The sequence below is a fragment of the Tupaia chinensis genome, unplaced genomic scaffold (assembly GCF_000334495.1).
Source record: "Tupaia chinensis unplaced genomic scaffold, TupChi_1.0 Scaffold148607_1, whole genome shotgun sequence".
Lineage (NCBI taxonomy): Eukaryota > Metazoa > Chordata > Mammalia > Scandentia > Tupaiidae > Tupaia > Tupaia belangeri.
In genome coordinates, this window is record NW_006208456.1 from 1,581,746 (window position 1) to 1,597,058 (window position 15,313).

General features: G+C 38.4%; 1 protein-coding gene and 1 pseudogene across 11 annotated transcripts in view; one reads left to right on the forward strand and one right to left on the reverse strand.

The window, feature by feature from the left end:
• NUMB (NUMB endocytic adaptor protein) overlaps nt 1-15,313 on the reverse strand; it is a 163,650-nt gene that overhangs the window by 46,559 nt on the left and 101,778 nt on the right. For all 11 annotated transcript variants that reach the window (XM_027769114.1, XM_006170520.2, XM_006170522.2 and 8 more), the window contains one exon: nt 140-214. In XM_027769114.1, coding sequence (XP_027624915.1) covers nt 140-214 — 75 coding nt within the window. The remainder of the gene's footprint in view (nt 1-139; nt 215-15,313) is intronic.
• Nucleotides 8,566-9,638, forward strand: LOC102499366 (nucleophosmin pseudogene; annotated as a pseudogene).

Consider the following 15,313-nt stretch of genomic DNA (forward strand, 5'->3'; position numbering starts at 1 on the left):
CAGGATATACTTTTTACTAGTAAGTGCATATCTTTTGTTTTAAGAAAAACACTATGTTTACTGGACATTGAGTGAGTACAATCTTTTAAGAAAATATTGATGGCATATAGATCAACACTGGCGACCATCAAATACATACAGCTTTCAGTCTTTTCACAGCATCTTCACAGATGTGCATTCCTCTTGATTCATCAACCTCTACGTGGCCGAGGTACTGCAGAAAGAAGAAAAACGTTAGGGTTATTGCTATACTTATCGAGTAGCTACTAAATGGTAGGTATTAGATGGTGGAAAACTGAGTATTAAAATTCCTGCACTCAAGAAACTCACAGCCATTGTAAGATAATGTTACTTTACTTGTCATTAGTGTCCTCACATGAATGAGATTTAGAATAATTATTTCAGGGGAGCCAGCAGGTAGCATGGTGATTAAGGCACTGCAGTCTACTGTGGTTTGAGTCCCAAACCTGGAGGCTTGAAACATACTAGGTACATATGCGTGTGTGCCCAAAAATCCCCAGAGGAGAATGGAAAAGAAAAAACTGCAGTGTGGCCCTCACCCTGGGAGGTGATTTCTCACTTTCTGTCTCTCTCTCTCTGTCTCCAGTGAATGCACGTGCTCTACAGCAACAAAATAAACAAACAAAACCTCTAAAAATAAAAATGAATTATTTCGAAGAGTTGTTATAATTAAGTGAAAAACACATGGTATGTACTAAATGTTACCTGACTCTATTAGATCTGAACCATAATAGCCTATGCCAGACACAGTTATCATATCTCTACTTATGAAAATAATCCTAAGGCAAAGTATACAGTCATATCACAAAAAAGGCACAAAGAAAAGTGACAATTTTTCAAAGGCTAAACAGATCATACATTTTTTTTTAAAGAATTCTTTCTCTTTCTCTCTCTTCCTCTCTCCCTCCCTCCCTCTTCCTTTCCTTACTTTAATTTGACCAAGAGGGACAGAGTGGGGGGTGGATGAGAAAGCAAGCCACCAGGTCCGGAACTCAAACCGTGGTTGACCAAGTGGGAGTTCAGTGCCCTTAACTACCACACCACCTGTTGTCCCACACACATTCCTCTTATGGGGAACACATAACGATAGATAACGAAAACAAATTTTAAGAAAGTAGCACATCTAAGCTCTAAAAGATGTGTAGAATTTGAAGAGGCAGAAATGGCAAAGTTAAGAAAATTGTCCAGTAGGCGGCACGGAGTTAAAGCATTGGATAGCACATGGCTGTCGGTGCAGTTCGAGTCCCAGACCTGGTGGCTTTGAAATTCATGTTGATGGAGAGAAGACCAGCAGATGGTATAGTGGGTAAGTCACTAGACTCCCACAGGGCTGACGGCAATTTGAGTCACAGACCCAGTGACTTGAAACTCACACTGGGCATGTGTGCATGCGTGTCCAAGATCCCGGAAGGAGAATGAGGGAGAAGGGACTGTTGCGTGGCCATCCCTCCTGAGGGGTGATTTCTCACTTTCCCTTTCACTGTCTCTGTCTCTCTCTCTCTCAGACAAGCACAAGTGACCTAAAGCAAAAACCTCTGTTAAAAAAATTTTTTTTAAAGTAAAAGTCAATCATGCCAGGCACGTGTGCATGCATGCCCAAAATCCCAAGAGGAGAATGGAGGAGAAAGGATTTCAGCGTGGCCATTCCCTGGGGAGTGATTTGTCACTTTCTCTGTCTGTCTGTCTGGCGAGTGCAAGCGCCCTATAGGGAAAACCTCTCAAAAAAAATAAATAAATAAAGTAACGACAAATATACTCAGTAAAAACTAATGAACTGTTATTTTGTCCTGGGGGGACAGAATATGGTAAAAACAAGACTTCACATGCTCACTTATTGTTAAATGGGAATGGAACACTCCTCAAACCACTTTGCTGGGCCTGGAGACATCATGATGCCCCCCTGTAATTGCATGTAGTTTACTATTTAAATGTTCTTAATAAGGCATGACTCCCAGAACAGTCCATTTACTCCTTCAACAGTTACTCGAGCAAAACTAAAAAAGAAAAATAAAAGAAACTATTTTAGGCTGAGAGAGTTATATAAACAAAGTAATGGATGTGGAAAAGAGTAACAAATATATTGTGGCCAGTGGGTGGTGTGAGTTAAGTCACTGGACTCCCACATGGCCGACCACAGTTTGAGTCCTAGACCTGGCAGCTTGCTTTCTTACTTTCTCTCTCTCTGGTGAGTGCATGTGCCCTATAGCAAATTAAAATAATAATAATAATAAATAAAATTAAATAAGTAATTTAAAAATAATAACAATATCAGCAAGTATACTTGTTTGGCTGGAATAAGATTATGAAATATATGCAGCTGGGGAATCTGAGTGAGTGCTGAAATAAGGAATCCGCTCTTTAACTTAGAAACAACAGAGAGCAAATAAAAGCAGTTTTTTTTTTTTTTTTTAAGTAGCAATATAATCCAAGTTGAACTGAACCTTAGTTTAAGAACAGTCCTGGATTAGAAAACCAGAAGGGGAGCCAGCCCAGGTGGCTTGAGAAACACACCAGGCATGTATGTGAGCATGTCCCAAATCACAAGAGGATAGAGAAATGGAAAAGAGATTGCAGCCTGACCATAGACAATGGAAGGGTGCTCCCACTTCTCTGCAAGCACATGAAAATTATTTGGGAAAAAAAAAAAAGAGAGAGAGAGAGAAAAAGAAAAGCAGGAGGAATGGTGACAGTAATATAAATGTTTTTTTTTTTTTTTTTAATTAAAGTTTTGGTTCTAGGTAAGATGAAGTAGACATACTAAACCCTATCCCTCCCATCGAATGAAACCATAAAATCTGGACAGAGTATATGAGCAACTCTTTGAGATCTCTAAAAAGTAAACAGAAGATGAATCAGAGAATATCAGAATTCAAGGTGTCATTGAACTTTCTTCCCCCTACCTCTTTGGCATCTCCTAAATAGCCAGAAATCCCCTGTGGTTTGAGGACTCCCATGTTCCCCCATTCCTTTTTATTTACCTCTCTTTTCTTGGTTCTGTCATGGCCCCCAGTCCACCAGGAAATTCCAGGCCAAGTAACAACAATGAAAACCTGCAAGAGGAGCTGGCAGGTGGTGTGGTCATTAGGTGCTAGATTCCCACATGGCCAACCATGGTTCAAGTCCCTGACCTGTCTGTCAGTATGCTTTCTCACTTTTCATATCTCACATTCCATCTCTTTCTGCCTCTCTGTTTCTCCAGTAACTACAGCAAATTAAAAAATAATAATAAATAAAATTAGAAAACAAAACAAAACAAAACTCTCTAAGAGCCACACCTCTAAGGGAAGGGAATCTACTTCTCTGATTAGTGGAATGGAGATTGCAGGAAGATGGGGTCAACTCTCCTTTTACTTTTTTCCTCTCTCTACAGTCGATCCTAGATAGGAGTGAAATTGTGGGAATGGAGGGCAGAATAATCAGAATCTCAGTTTCCTGGCAAGAAGATCAGAAAGGGGAACTCCAGGAAATCAGAAAGTACTGAAGAAAACATAGCAAGGAAGGAGCATGAGAAAACACCACCATGAATTTGTTTATGAATTCCTGGGCTTTCCCTGGAGCTCCTCAGGTAAGGATTTGATCCTAATCAGCATACCAAGGGCTCTGAGAGCAAAAATAGACAATTGCCTAGCTCCTAAACTGACCACTAGGTGATACACACACAGGACAGATCACATAGCAATGCGGCCTTTGAAAACTGATAATGGAACTATGGTCCTCAGAAGGAAAGCCGGAATTTGAAGTCTGAGAACTAACTAGGTTGACCACTAAAACAAAAATATAAACATTCTCTAAAGGATTAAGTTAAGGCCCAAAGTCTCGCAATACAATATCCAAAAACATCTAGGACACCATTTTAAACTACTTGACATATGAAGAAATCATAAACATACTCACTCACGTGGGAAAAACAATCCGAATATACTAGTATCAAGATTATACAGATGTTGGAATGATCTAACAAAGACTTTAAAGCAGCTATTATAAAAATGTCCAAAGAAGCAATGATCTTGAAAAAAAATAGAAAAACAAAGTCTCAGCAAAGAAACAGAAAATCTAAAAAAAAAAAAAAAAATCAAGTAGAAAATTTAAACTGATAAATAAAATAACTGAAATAAAAAACAACAGGATAAACTCAAAAGGAACATGCAGATAACAGAAGGAAGAGAACTTGACGATAGTTCAGTTGAGACTGAACTTAAACCTCACATTATACTTAATAGTAAGAAACTGGATGCTTTAATCCTCAGGTCTGAAACCAAGTAAGACTGCTCCTTTTACCACTTCTATTGAACATACTTGTTTTTAAACTTCAAATAACTATGTATGTTTTGGTTCTGTAGCTCCTACATATAATGTGTAAATAAGAAGCCAAAGTGAGTACAGGAAGGAGAAAATAAACATTTACTGATTATCTACCAGGTGCCAGAAACTGTGTTGGATGATTCATATATTTTGTTTTACTGAATACTCACTCAGAAAGGTATACACGATCACTTGAGTTTTAAACTGAGGAAAGAAAATGAGGTTCAGAAATGCTGAATAACTTGGCAAAGGTGCATACACAACTACTAAGGGATAAATATAGCTTATATTAACAACTCCAAAGTCCAAGGGTCTTCTCTCTTGACTTCACCATAATTTAGGAAAATGCTCCCTAATTTCTCATTCCTTTTACAAGAGAATTTAAAAGTCAAGTCCCTTCCACTACATTTCCCCCCCACAACTTGGTAAAAGAAAAACCATTTCATGTAGCAAATTCCACTCTGGTAGGGCTACAACTGTCAGTAACAAGTAAGACCCTCTAAAATCTCAGCGAAAACATCTAAAGTAAGTTCATCATAAATACTTCTTCAACCCCTCTTAAATTTCGGAAGCTCCAGTTTGAAAAGCATTTTTAATATGAGGCTAACTGGGAAGCTTAATGATATCTTAGAATATTTACTATCAGAGTTCATCATTACTGAGCAAACTAAAAAAAAAATCATTGAATTTTTGTAATTTTTGAGTAAGACTATTTCTTAGATATCATTGGTTTTTTTAAAAAGTATGTATTTAATTGTTATCATTACTTTTTAATTTTACCACAGAGAGAGAAAGGGAAAGTGAGAAAGCAAGCCACTAGGTCCGGGACTTGAACTGTGGTTGGCCATGTGGGAGTCCAGTGACTTAACCACCATGCCACCTGTCAGCCTGCCCCACCCCCTAGCATAATTTTCAAGCCACCAGGTCCAGGACTCAAACCACAGTCAGTCATGTGGGAGTTCAGCAACTCAACCATCTGCTGGCCCTCAAGAATACATGTTTTTTTAATGGGTAGATATATTCATTTTAAAAATCATTTAGTAAATTTATTCTTTTTGGTTTAAAGTTCTGAGATCTGGCAAAACATAAAGTTCTGCAACGACAAATACATAAAGTTCAGTAACCACACAGAGGTTCGATCATTTTGCAGACATGTTTTGTAAATGGTTTTTCCAAATCTGTGGTTTATCTTTTCATTTTTTTAAAAAGGTTTTTGCCAGAGGGCATATGCATTCATCAGGGAGAGAGACAGAGAGGGAAAGTGAGAAAACAACCCTCAGAGGGAATGGCCATGCCACAATTCCTTCTCCATTCTCCTCTTGGTACTCTGGGCACACACTCACACACACATACCCAGTATGATTTTAAAGCCTCCAGGTCTAGGATGCAAACTGCACTCAACCATGTGAGAGTCCAGCACCTTAACCACCACGGCACCTGCTGGACCTTCTTTTCATTATCTTAATTATGTCTTTGGCAATGCAGACATTTTCATTGTGATGAGGTTAAACTTTTTCTAACATATTGTGCTTTGGATATTAGAGTTAAGCAATCTTTGCCTAACCTAAGCTCTCAAAGGTTTTTATTTCATTAGATTGTAAGATCCACATGGGAGGAAATTTGTGTTCATTATATTCATTCAGGTGTACTTTCCACCAGAGTATGGCATATATATATAGTGCTGAATACATTATTTAATGAATGGATCAATCAATCAAATTTCAGCGGGATAGGTTGAGATCACTGAATTTGAAGACTTTTTAAAAAATCTTAATTTGGGGACTAGCAGATGGTGTAGTGGTTATGTCGCTGGACTCCCAAGTAGTAGTCCATGGTTTGAGTCCTGGACCTAGTAGCTTAAAATTCACGTGGGGTGGGATTTTGACCACCGAAGACCCTCTGCCCAGACTTCACCCTCCTGCTCCCCAGTCTAGCCCGGAGCCAGACTACAGGTCATCTCCTTCTGCATTCCTGATTGCTCAGGTGTAACTCCAAAAATTGGAAAAAAATGTATAATCCATCATATGACCAGAAACCACTGCAGAGGCACAAGAAATGAGAAACCAAGAAAATAGCTCACCCCTAATGGAAAAAAATAACTCTTCTTCCTCTACAAAGAATACAAGGGAACTCATACAAATGTCAGATAAACAATTTAAAGTATTCATTGTGACAAAGCTAAAAGAGATGCAAGAGAACAGAGACAATGAACTCCAGAAGATACAGGACAAAAGAGACACCGAGTTCCAGGAGGTGAGGAAATTCTTGCACGATCTGAAAGAGGAGACACATATAAAAAAGAATCTAATGGAATTGTTAGAGATGAAGGCTGTAATACAGAAAATCAAAACCTCTCTTGAAAATATCAAAAGCATATTAGATCATGCAGAAGACTGAATCTCAGCTGTAGAAGACAGAAACTCTAACCTAGAAAAATTCACAAAAAAGACCGAGAAAATAACCCCCCAAAAATGAGAATAACATACAAGTAATAGTAAATACCATTAAATGTCCAAACATCTGGATTATCAGTATCCCAAAAGGTGAAGAAATTAATAAGGGCATTGATAATCTATTCCAGAAATCCTGGAAGAAAGTTTCCAAACCTAGAGAGGCACTCAAATATCCAGACCCAAGAAATACAAAGGACCCCAAATAGAATCAACCCAAGAAGAGTTTTCCCAAGGCACATCATAGCCAGATTGACCAAAACCACAGACAGAGACAGGATTCTCAAATTGGCAAGACAGAAACGTCAAATTACTTTCAAAGGATATCCTATAAGGCTAACATCGGACCTCTCGTTGGAAACAATGCATCCAAGGAAAGAATGGGAAAATATATTCAAAGTGTTAAGTGAAAACAATTTCAACCAAGAATACTATTACACAGCAAGATTATCTTTCACATGGAAAAAAAATTTCTCAGTTGAACAAAACGTAAAATAATTTACCAACACCAGTCCAGCTCTCCAAGAAGTGCTGAAGGGAGTGCTATACTAGGAAAACTAAAGTTGGACACATAGAAATAAGAGTACAAGAAACAACCAAGAGAATGGCCAGCCTAATGGTAGGGATAAGTCTGGAGTTGAATGTTAACTTCCAAAGTTTAAATGGAAAGACCAGATCATGGTAACGCTGCAAATTCAACAGAAAAGAGATTACTTACATGAGTCTGATATAGAATTTTTTTTTTTTTTACGTTAGACTAAAACATTACTGATTTTCTTTGATGCTTGATTTTCATATTTAAGGATTTTTGTCTTCTCTTGACCTGTTGATAGATTCACCTACCATTTGAACTGAATCCGAACCTTTTCCTGGCTCTAAGTTTTAAGCAAATTTCTCTTAACATCTTTTTATTTTGATCTATTAAAACTAAAACTTTTTTTGAGATTAAAAAAATACATTAAAAAATACCTATTAATATCTATTTAATGACTGCAGTAAGCTATATAGCCCCAGCGAGGTGCTACTTTATAGTATGTTCATTTTACTCACTGAGGTTTATGCCTAAAGTCAGACATGCGTTCCTAAATATATATATATCAGCTGTGCTTGCTATTGAAAGTCTTCAATTAAAATCTTTAGCGAATCAATAAAATGTGGGAGGAAAAAGGCATGGAAAACAACTGTACATACCAGAGACAGTGTGGGAGAAGGGGGGGAGTTGGCAGAGGGTGAGAGGTAGGGAATCAAGGGAGGAGAAGCAAAATATATAAGAAACAAGAAATAGAAAATTATTTGTTGATAACATGTATGATAATATCCTTGATTGAGCCAATATACAATATAGACTGGATAGAAAAATCTCATTTTGTATACTGTATTGATATACAATGAATGACAATAAATACATACATACATACATACCAAAAACAAAAACAAAGCTCATGTGGAGTGCATGAGCGTGCATGCCCAAAATCCCAAGAGGAGAATAGAGAAGGGATTATGGTGTGGCCATCCCCCTTGGGGGGTGGTTTCTCGCTTTCTGTCTCTCTGTCTATCTCTGTCTTTCTGGTGCCTTATAGTAAAAATCTCTCTCTAAAAAGAAAAATCTTAATTTGGTCATCCATAGGAATAATGGTTCTTCTGCTTTTGTGTTTTGTTGGTATCTGACAAACACAAATTAAAATGCTGCACAGCACTAAGTCATGATTAAGGTGTGATAGTCACAATTATATATTACTTTTCTATCTCTTCAAAAAACACAAATGTCCTCCCTGGAGTGATTCCGTCCTACCTGGCTGTTTTCGGTAGCCGTAGTCGTTTACCTCCTTCCGCCTTCTCGCCCACCCAAGTGCGTGCCACCACCCCATGGAAGATTCGATGGACATGGACATGAGCCCCCTGAGGCCCAAGAACTATCTTTTCAGTTGTGAACTAAAGGCCGACAAAGATTATCACTTTAAAGTGGATAATGATGAAAATGAACACTAGTTATCTTTAAGAACGGTTAGTTTAGGGGCTGGTGCAAAGGATGAATTGCACATTGTTGAAGCAGAGGCAACGAATTATGAAGGCAGTCCAATTAAAGTAACACTGGCAACACTGAAAATGTCTGTACAGTCAACGGTTTCCCTTGGGGGCTTTGAAATAACACCACCTGTGGTCTTAAGATTGAAGTGTGGTTCAGGGCCTGTGCATATTAGTGGACAGCACTTAGTAGCTGTGGAGGAAGATGCAGAATCAGAAGAAGAGGAAGAGGACGTGAAACTCTTAAGTATATCTGGAAAGCGATCTGCCCCTGGAGGTGGAAGCAAGGTTCCACAGAAAAAAGTAAAACTTGTTGCTGACGAAGATGATGATGATGAAGATGATGATGATGAAGATGATGATGATGATTTTGAAGATGATGATGATGATGATGATGATTTTGAAGATGAGGAAACAGAAGAAAAAGCTCCAGTGAAGAAATCTATACGAGATACTCCTGGCAAAAATGCTCAAAAATCAAACCAGAATGGAAAAGACTCAAAACCATCAACACCAAGATCAAAAGGTCAAGAATCATTCAAAAAAACAGGAAAAAACACCTAAAACACCAAAAGGACCTAGTTCTGTAGAAGACATTAAAGCAAAAATGCAAGCAAGTATAGAAAAAGGTGGTTCTCTTCCCAAAGTGGAAGCCAAGTTTATCAATTATGTCAAGAATTGCTTCTGGATGACTGATCAGGAGGCTATTCAAAATCTCTGGCAGTGGAGGAAGTCTCTTTAAGAAAATAGTTAAAACAGTTTGTTAAAATTTTCCGTCTTATTTCATTTCTGTAATAGTTGATATCTGGCTGTCCTTTTTATAATGCAGAGTGAGAATTTTCCCTACTGTGTTTGATAAATGTTGTCCAGGTTCCATTGCCAAGAATGCCTGTTTAGTTTTTAAAGATGGAACTCCACCCTTTGCTTGGTTTTAAGTATATATGAAATGTTGTGATAGGACACAGTAGTAGTGGTGGTCAGACATGGAAATTGTGGGGAGACAAAAATATACACGTGAAATAAACTCAGTATTTTAATAAAGTAAAAACACACACACAAATGTTAAAAAAAAACAAATGTTGCTGCTCAGTTAATCTATGTTCCTAAGAATTAAAGTTCAATCAACTATAAATTTACCAAACTATACTATCAGTATCATCTAATGCACATTTCTCATCTACTCCACAAGGATATCTATAAGATACTAAAAATGTTTCACTGAGGCAGGCCCCATAATGCAGTGGGTGAGCACTGTGCACAGAAAGCTAAATCCCACATGGCCAACTATAGCTGGAATCTCAGCCCCAGTGACCTGAAAAATATGATGGATGCATGTGCACATGTGCCCCAAATCCTGAGGGGGTGCAGAAACGAAGGTGAGATTGTACTGTGACCACACCCCATGGTGCTTTCTCTCTCTATAGCAAGTGCATGTGACCTCTAGACTACCCCACCCAAAAAAATTTCACTAAATATCAAGCTCTTTTAAAAGTCTTTTAACATTCTTTAGATTTACTGGTCTAATGACTCTGAAATAGGAAATTATTTTGTGTAACATGTTCCTACTGATTTTAAGTCACCAATCCTTTTGTAATGGATGTAGCTAGGAAACTGACATTTATTTAACAATGATAGAAGATTTCGGTTGAACTGCAAGTTGGCTGGTTCCAAATCTGATTTTTACCCTTATGATGCTCAGAGCATTTCCTCAGCATTATTCTAACATTTCTTTCACTATTATTTTTCAGTGCTTAATAACAGTCACATTCTCAAGCTTTTCTTAGTGCTCCCAGATACCCATTCGGAATACTCTTTTTTTGTTTTTGTCACAGAGTATTCACCATAGAGACAGAAAGAAAGAGAGAGAGGGAAAGTGAGAAATCACTCCTCAAGGGGAAGGCCACACTGCATCCCTTCTCCTCCTGGGATTTTGGGCACATACACACACATGGCTGGCATTATTTTCAAGCTGCCAGGTCCAGGACTCGAACCCTGGTGGGTCATGTGGGAATCCAACGTCTTAATCACCGTGCCACCTGCTGCGTGCTCGCTTCAACAGCACATATACCATGCCACCTGCTGGGCTCTATTTGGAATACTCTTAAAATCTCTTTGAACTATCCTAAATTTCAATTCTGTCTTTAACCACTTATCCTTCCAATTTAGCATAATTCTCTGATAATGAAGTCAGAAACCAAAAAGTGCTACAACAATCACATTTGTTAATACTTCATGATTTGTCTGTTACACATGCAATTATTTACTCATCTTCTTTATATAACATTGCAAAAAATAAAAGCCTCAGCTTATTCTAAGCTTTCATGTTGCTGATGTGACTCTTTCTTTATTCATAATGACAGAGTACACAGCCAAATGTAAGAGAGAGCGAGAGAGAATGTATGTGAGAGAGACAGAGAGAGAAATAGAGAGATGAGCTCCTTTCACAGGGTCTGGTCATGTTGTGATTCCCTTCCTCTAAGTCTCTAGGACATGAGACCTATTAGAATGGCCAAAATCCAACCAAATGCTGACAAAGTTGTAGAGCAATACAAACTTTCATTCACTGCTAGGAATGCAAAATTATACAGTCATTTTGGAAGACAGGTGGGAGCTTCTTATTGAAATTTGGCCATTCTAATAGGTATGTAACCCGTTATATTTTTATTTGTATATAAACTGTCTTTTTCTTTCTGGTTGCTTTAACATTTTTCTTAATCTTTGGTATTCTGCAGTCTCATGTATGTGTATGGGTAATAGATTAATTTTTGCTTTTCTTTCCCTTTTTTTTTTTGAGAGATTTTTGCTATAGAGAGAGTACATTTGCCAGAGAGAAAGTGAGAAACATTTGTATCTGTTTGAATGTCTGCTTTCAGTTCCTTTGGGTACCAGGAGCAGAAATACTAGGTCATATGACAATTCTATATTTAGCTTTTTGAGGAACTGCCATACTATTTTCTATAATGTTATTATTAGCATTGTACAAGGGTTTTAATTTCTCCATATTCTTACAAACATTTATTGTTCTTTCTTTTTAAAAAAAGTTGTAGTCATGTTGGGGCCAACAGAAGACGCAGCGGTTACGTCACTGGATTCCCATATGCTTGACAGCAGTTCGAGTCCCAGACCAGGTGGCTTGAAACTCACACTGGGAGCAAGTGTGTCTGTGCTCAAGATTCCAGAAGGAGAATGGAGAAGGGCTTGTGGTGTGGCCACCCCCTAAAGGGGTGATTTCTCACTTTCCCTCTCACTATCTCTGTCTCTCTCCCCAGCGAGCTCACATGGCCTAAGGCAAAAATCTCTAAAAAAAATATATAGTCATGCTAATCGGTCTGAGGTGGTATTTCATTGTGGTTTTAATTTGCATGATTCTAATGACTACTAATGTCGAGCATCTATCATTTCATGTGTTCACTGGCCACATGTATATACCTTCTTTGGAGAAATGCCAGTTCTTACCCTTTGCCCTTGCCCTTTTAATTAGCTTATGAATCTTTAAATTTTTTTTTTTTTTTTGGAGAGGTTTTTGCTATAGGGGGCGTGCGCTTGCCAGAAAGACAGAGAGACAGAAAGCGAGAAATCACCCCCCAGGGGGAATGGCCACGCCGCAATCCCTACTCCTCCATTCTCCTCTTGGGATCTTGGGCATGCACAGACACGCACCCGCTTAAGTTTAAGCCACCGGGCCCAGGACTTGAACCGCGGTCAACTACATGGGAGTCCAGCAACATAGCCATTAGGCTAACTGCTGGTCCCTAGTCTTTAAATTTTTGAGTTACAGAGTTCATTACATATTTTAGAGATAGAAGCCTCATTAGATACATGATCTCCAGATAATTTCTGCTATCCTATAAGAAAGTTTTTTGACTGAACCCTCCTCTAACCCTCCCCAATAATAGTCTTCTTAGGTTGCTCAGGCTGGCTTGGAATTCATGCTTTTCCTACCTCAGCCTCTCAAGAAGCTGAGATTACAGACATATACTAACATGCTTGGCTTCTTCATTTTCTTGATAATGTCCTTTGATGTCCAAGAGTTTTTCATTTTAATGACATCCAGTTTATCTACTTTATCTTTTATTGCTCATGCTTTTGGTGTCATGCCAAGAATTTATTACCAGGCCATGAAGATATAATGAATGCCCTGTGCCTTCTTCTAAAAAATGTTATGGTTTCTGCTTTTTTATTTAGGTTGTTGATCTCCTTCTCTCCTTTTTTTAATGAGAAAAAGAACACACGAGAGAAGAGGGGAGGAAAAAGCGACAGTGACATCAGGAACGAGAGATAGGTATTTTTCGCCATGCTGTCATCTTTCTGGCCTAGCCAGACCAGAGAGAGAGAGAGAAGGAAAAGTGAGAAACCAAGCTGCCAGATCCAGGACTCAAACCACAGTCAGCCACATTGGAGTCCAAGTGTTCTAACCACCATGCCACCTGTCAGTCCCTTGGGTTAATTTTTTAAAAAGAATTATCTATTTAATTTTATTTATTGTTATTATTTTAATTTGATACAGGGCACTCATGCTCACCAGAAAGAGAGAGGGAAAGTGAGAAAGCAAACTGCCAGGTCTGGGACTCGAACCATGACCATCCATGGTGGAGTCCAGAGCCTTAACCACCATGCCAACCCCAAGTTAACTTTTAAAAAAATTATTTATTGAATTTTATTTGTTATCATTATCATTGTTTTTTTAAAAAATTTGACTGAGAGAGATCAGGGTGGTGGTGGAGGGGAGCAGGAAAGCAAGCTGCCAGGTCCAGGACTTGAATTGTGGTCAGCCATGTAAGAATCCAGCACCTCAACCACCATGCCACCTGTCGCCTCCCCCCCAAGTTAATTTCTTAATAAGATATAAGGTAGGAGACCAACTTCAATTCTTTTGATTTGAAAATCCACTAGTTTCAACTCCATCAGTTGAAAAGAGAGACTATTTTTCTCCATTGAATGGACTTGGCACACTTGTCAAAAATCTGTTGGACAGGGGACAGTAGGTGACATAGTGGTTAAGGTGCTGGACTTGCACATGGTCGACTGCATTAGAGTCCCAGATCCAATGGCTTAAAACTCACGTCAGGTGCATGTGTGTGAGTGCCCAAAATCCTAAGAGAACAATGGAGGAGAAGGGATTGCAGTGTGGTCATGGGGGTGGGGGAGAGCGGAGGTGGTGGTTTCTCACTTAGTCTGTGTCTCTACTGAGTGCACACGTCCTATAGCAAAAATCTCTCAAAAAGAAAAAAAAAGCATTTGGACATATGTATCAGACTAATTTTTTTTTTTTGAGAGATTTTTGCTATAGGGTGCGTGCGCTCGCCAGAAAGAGAGATAGAAAGTGAGAAATCACCCCCCTGGGGGATGGCCATGCCGCAATCTCTTCTCCTCCATTCTCCTCTTGGGATCTGAGGCACGCACACACACGCGCCCGGCGTGAGTTTAAGCCACTGGGTCCGGGACTTGAACCATGGTCGAATACATGGGAGTTCAGCGACATAGCCATTATGCTAACTGCTGGGCCCATGTATCAGACTAATTTTTATTTACCCAATTTGATTCTTTTTAAAAATTTTTTTATTTATGTATTTATTTCTTTAATTTGCCATAGGGAGAGTGTGCTTGCCATAGAGAAAGAGAAAAAGAGAGACAGAAAGTGAAATAGCACTCCTCTAGTAAGGATGGCCATGCCACCATCCCATCTCCTCCATCCCCCTTCTTCCTTCTCCCCTTGGGATTTTGGGCATGCATGTACAATTGTCCAGTATGTTTTTCAAGCTGCCAGGTCCAGGACTCAAATTGTGCCATTGGTCATATGGAATCCAGCTGCCTTGACCACCGTGCTGTGGGTTGATCCTATCCTGTTTACTTATTTCATCTACAAATTCAAACAAGAAGGACTCAAATTCATCCTCTTTTCTCACTCTGGAACTCTAATGGACCTATTCATGCTACTGAACATCTAATTTGCTTATCTATGTCTCTTTGTTTCTTTTTCATATTTTCTCTCTCTTTATTACTTCATTGCTGCACTTGGTATTTTCATCGAATCTCTCTTCTGGTTTACCATTTCTCATCTCAGCTAGGCCTTATCTACTATTTAACCTATTTACTAAGTTCAACTTCATTAACAGTTTTTTTATTTTTAGAGACTCAGATTTGATTATCAAATATACCTATTTCTTTGCATTGTCTTATGTTTTCTTTATAGTTGAAATTCATTTTAAAAAATTCCTCTGATGACTATATACATATATTTTATAGTCTTCTCTGTAGTCTATTATTTCAAGTTCTTAGAATCTAATTCTCTGCGTATTCTTTATTGTATTATGCTTGTATCTGAGAATTTCTGCAAATGATGTACAATTTTTAAAAAATTAAAAACACATCTTCACTGGAGCTCAATTGTTTGGGTGAAATTTCATGCATTCTGTATTGTGGAGTTTGTTTCTGAACAGTATCCTGGCTATATTAGTATCCTAAGAACTATTTTATATTAATTTCGGGATTCTTATATCACATAATACATGATG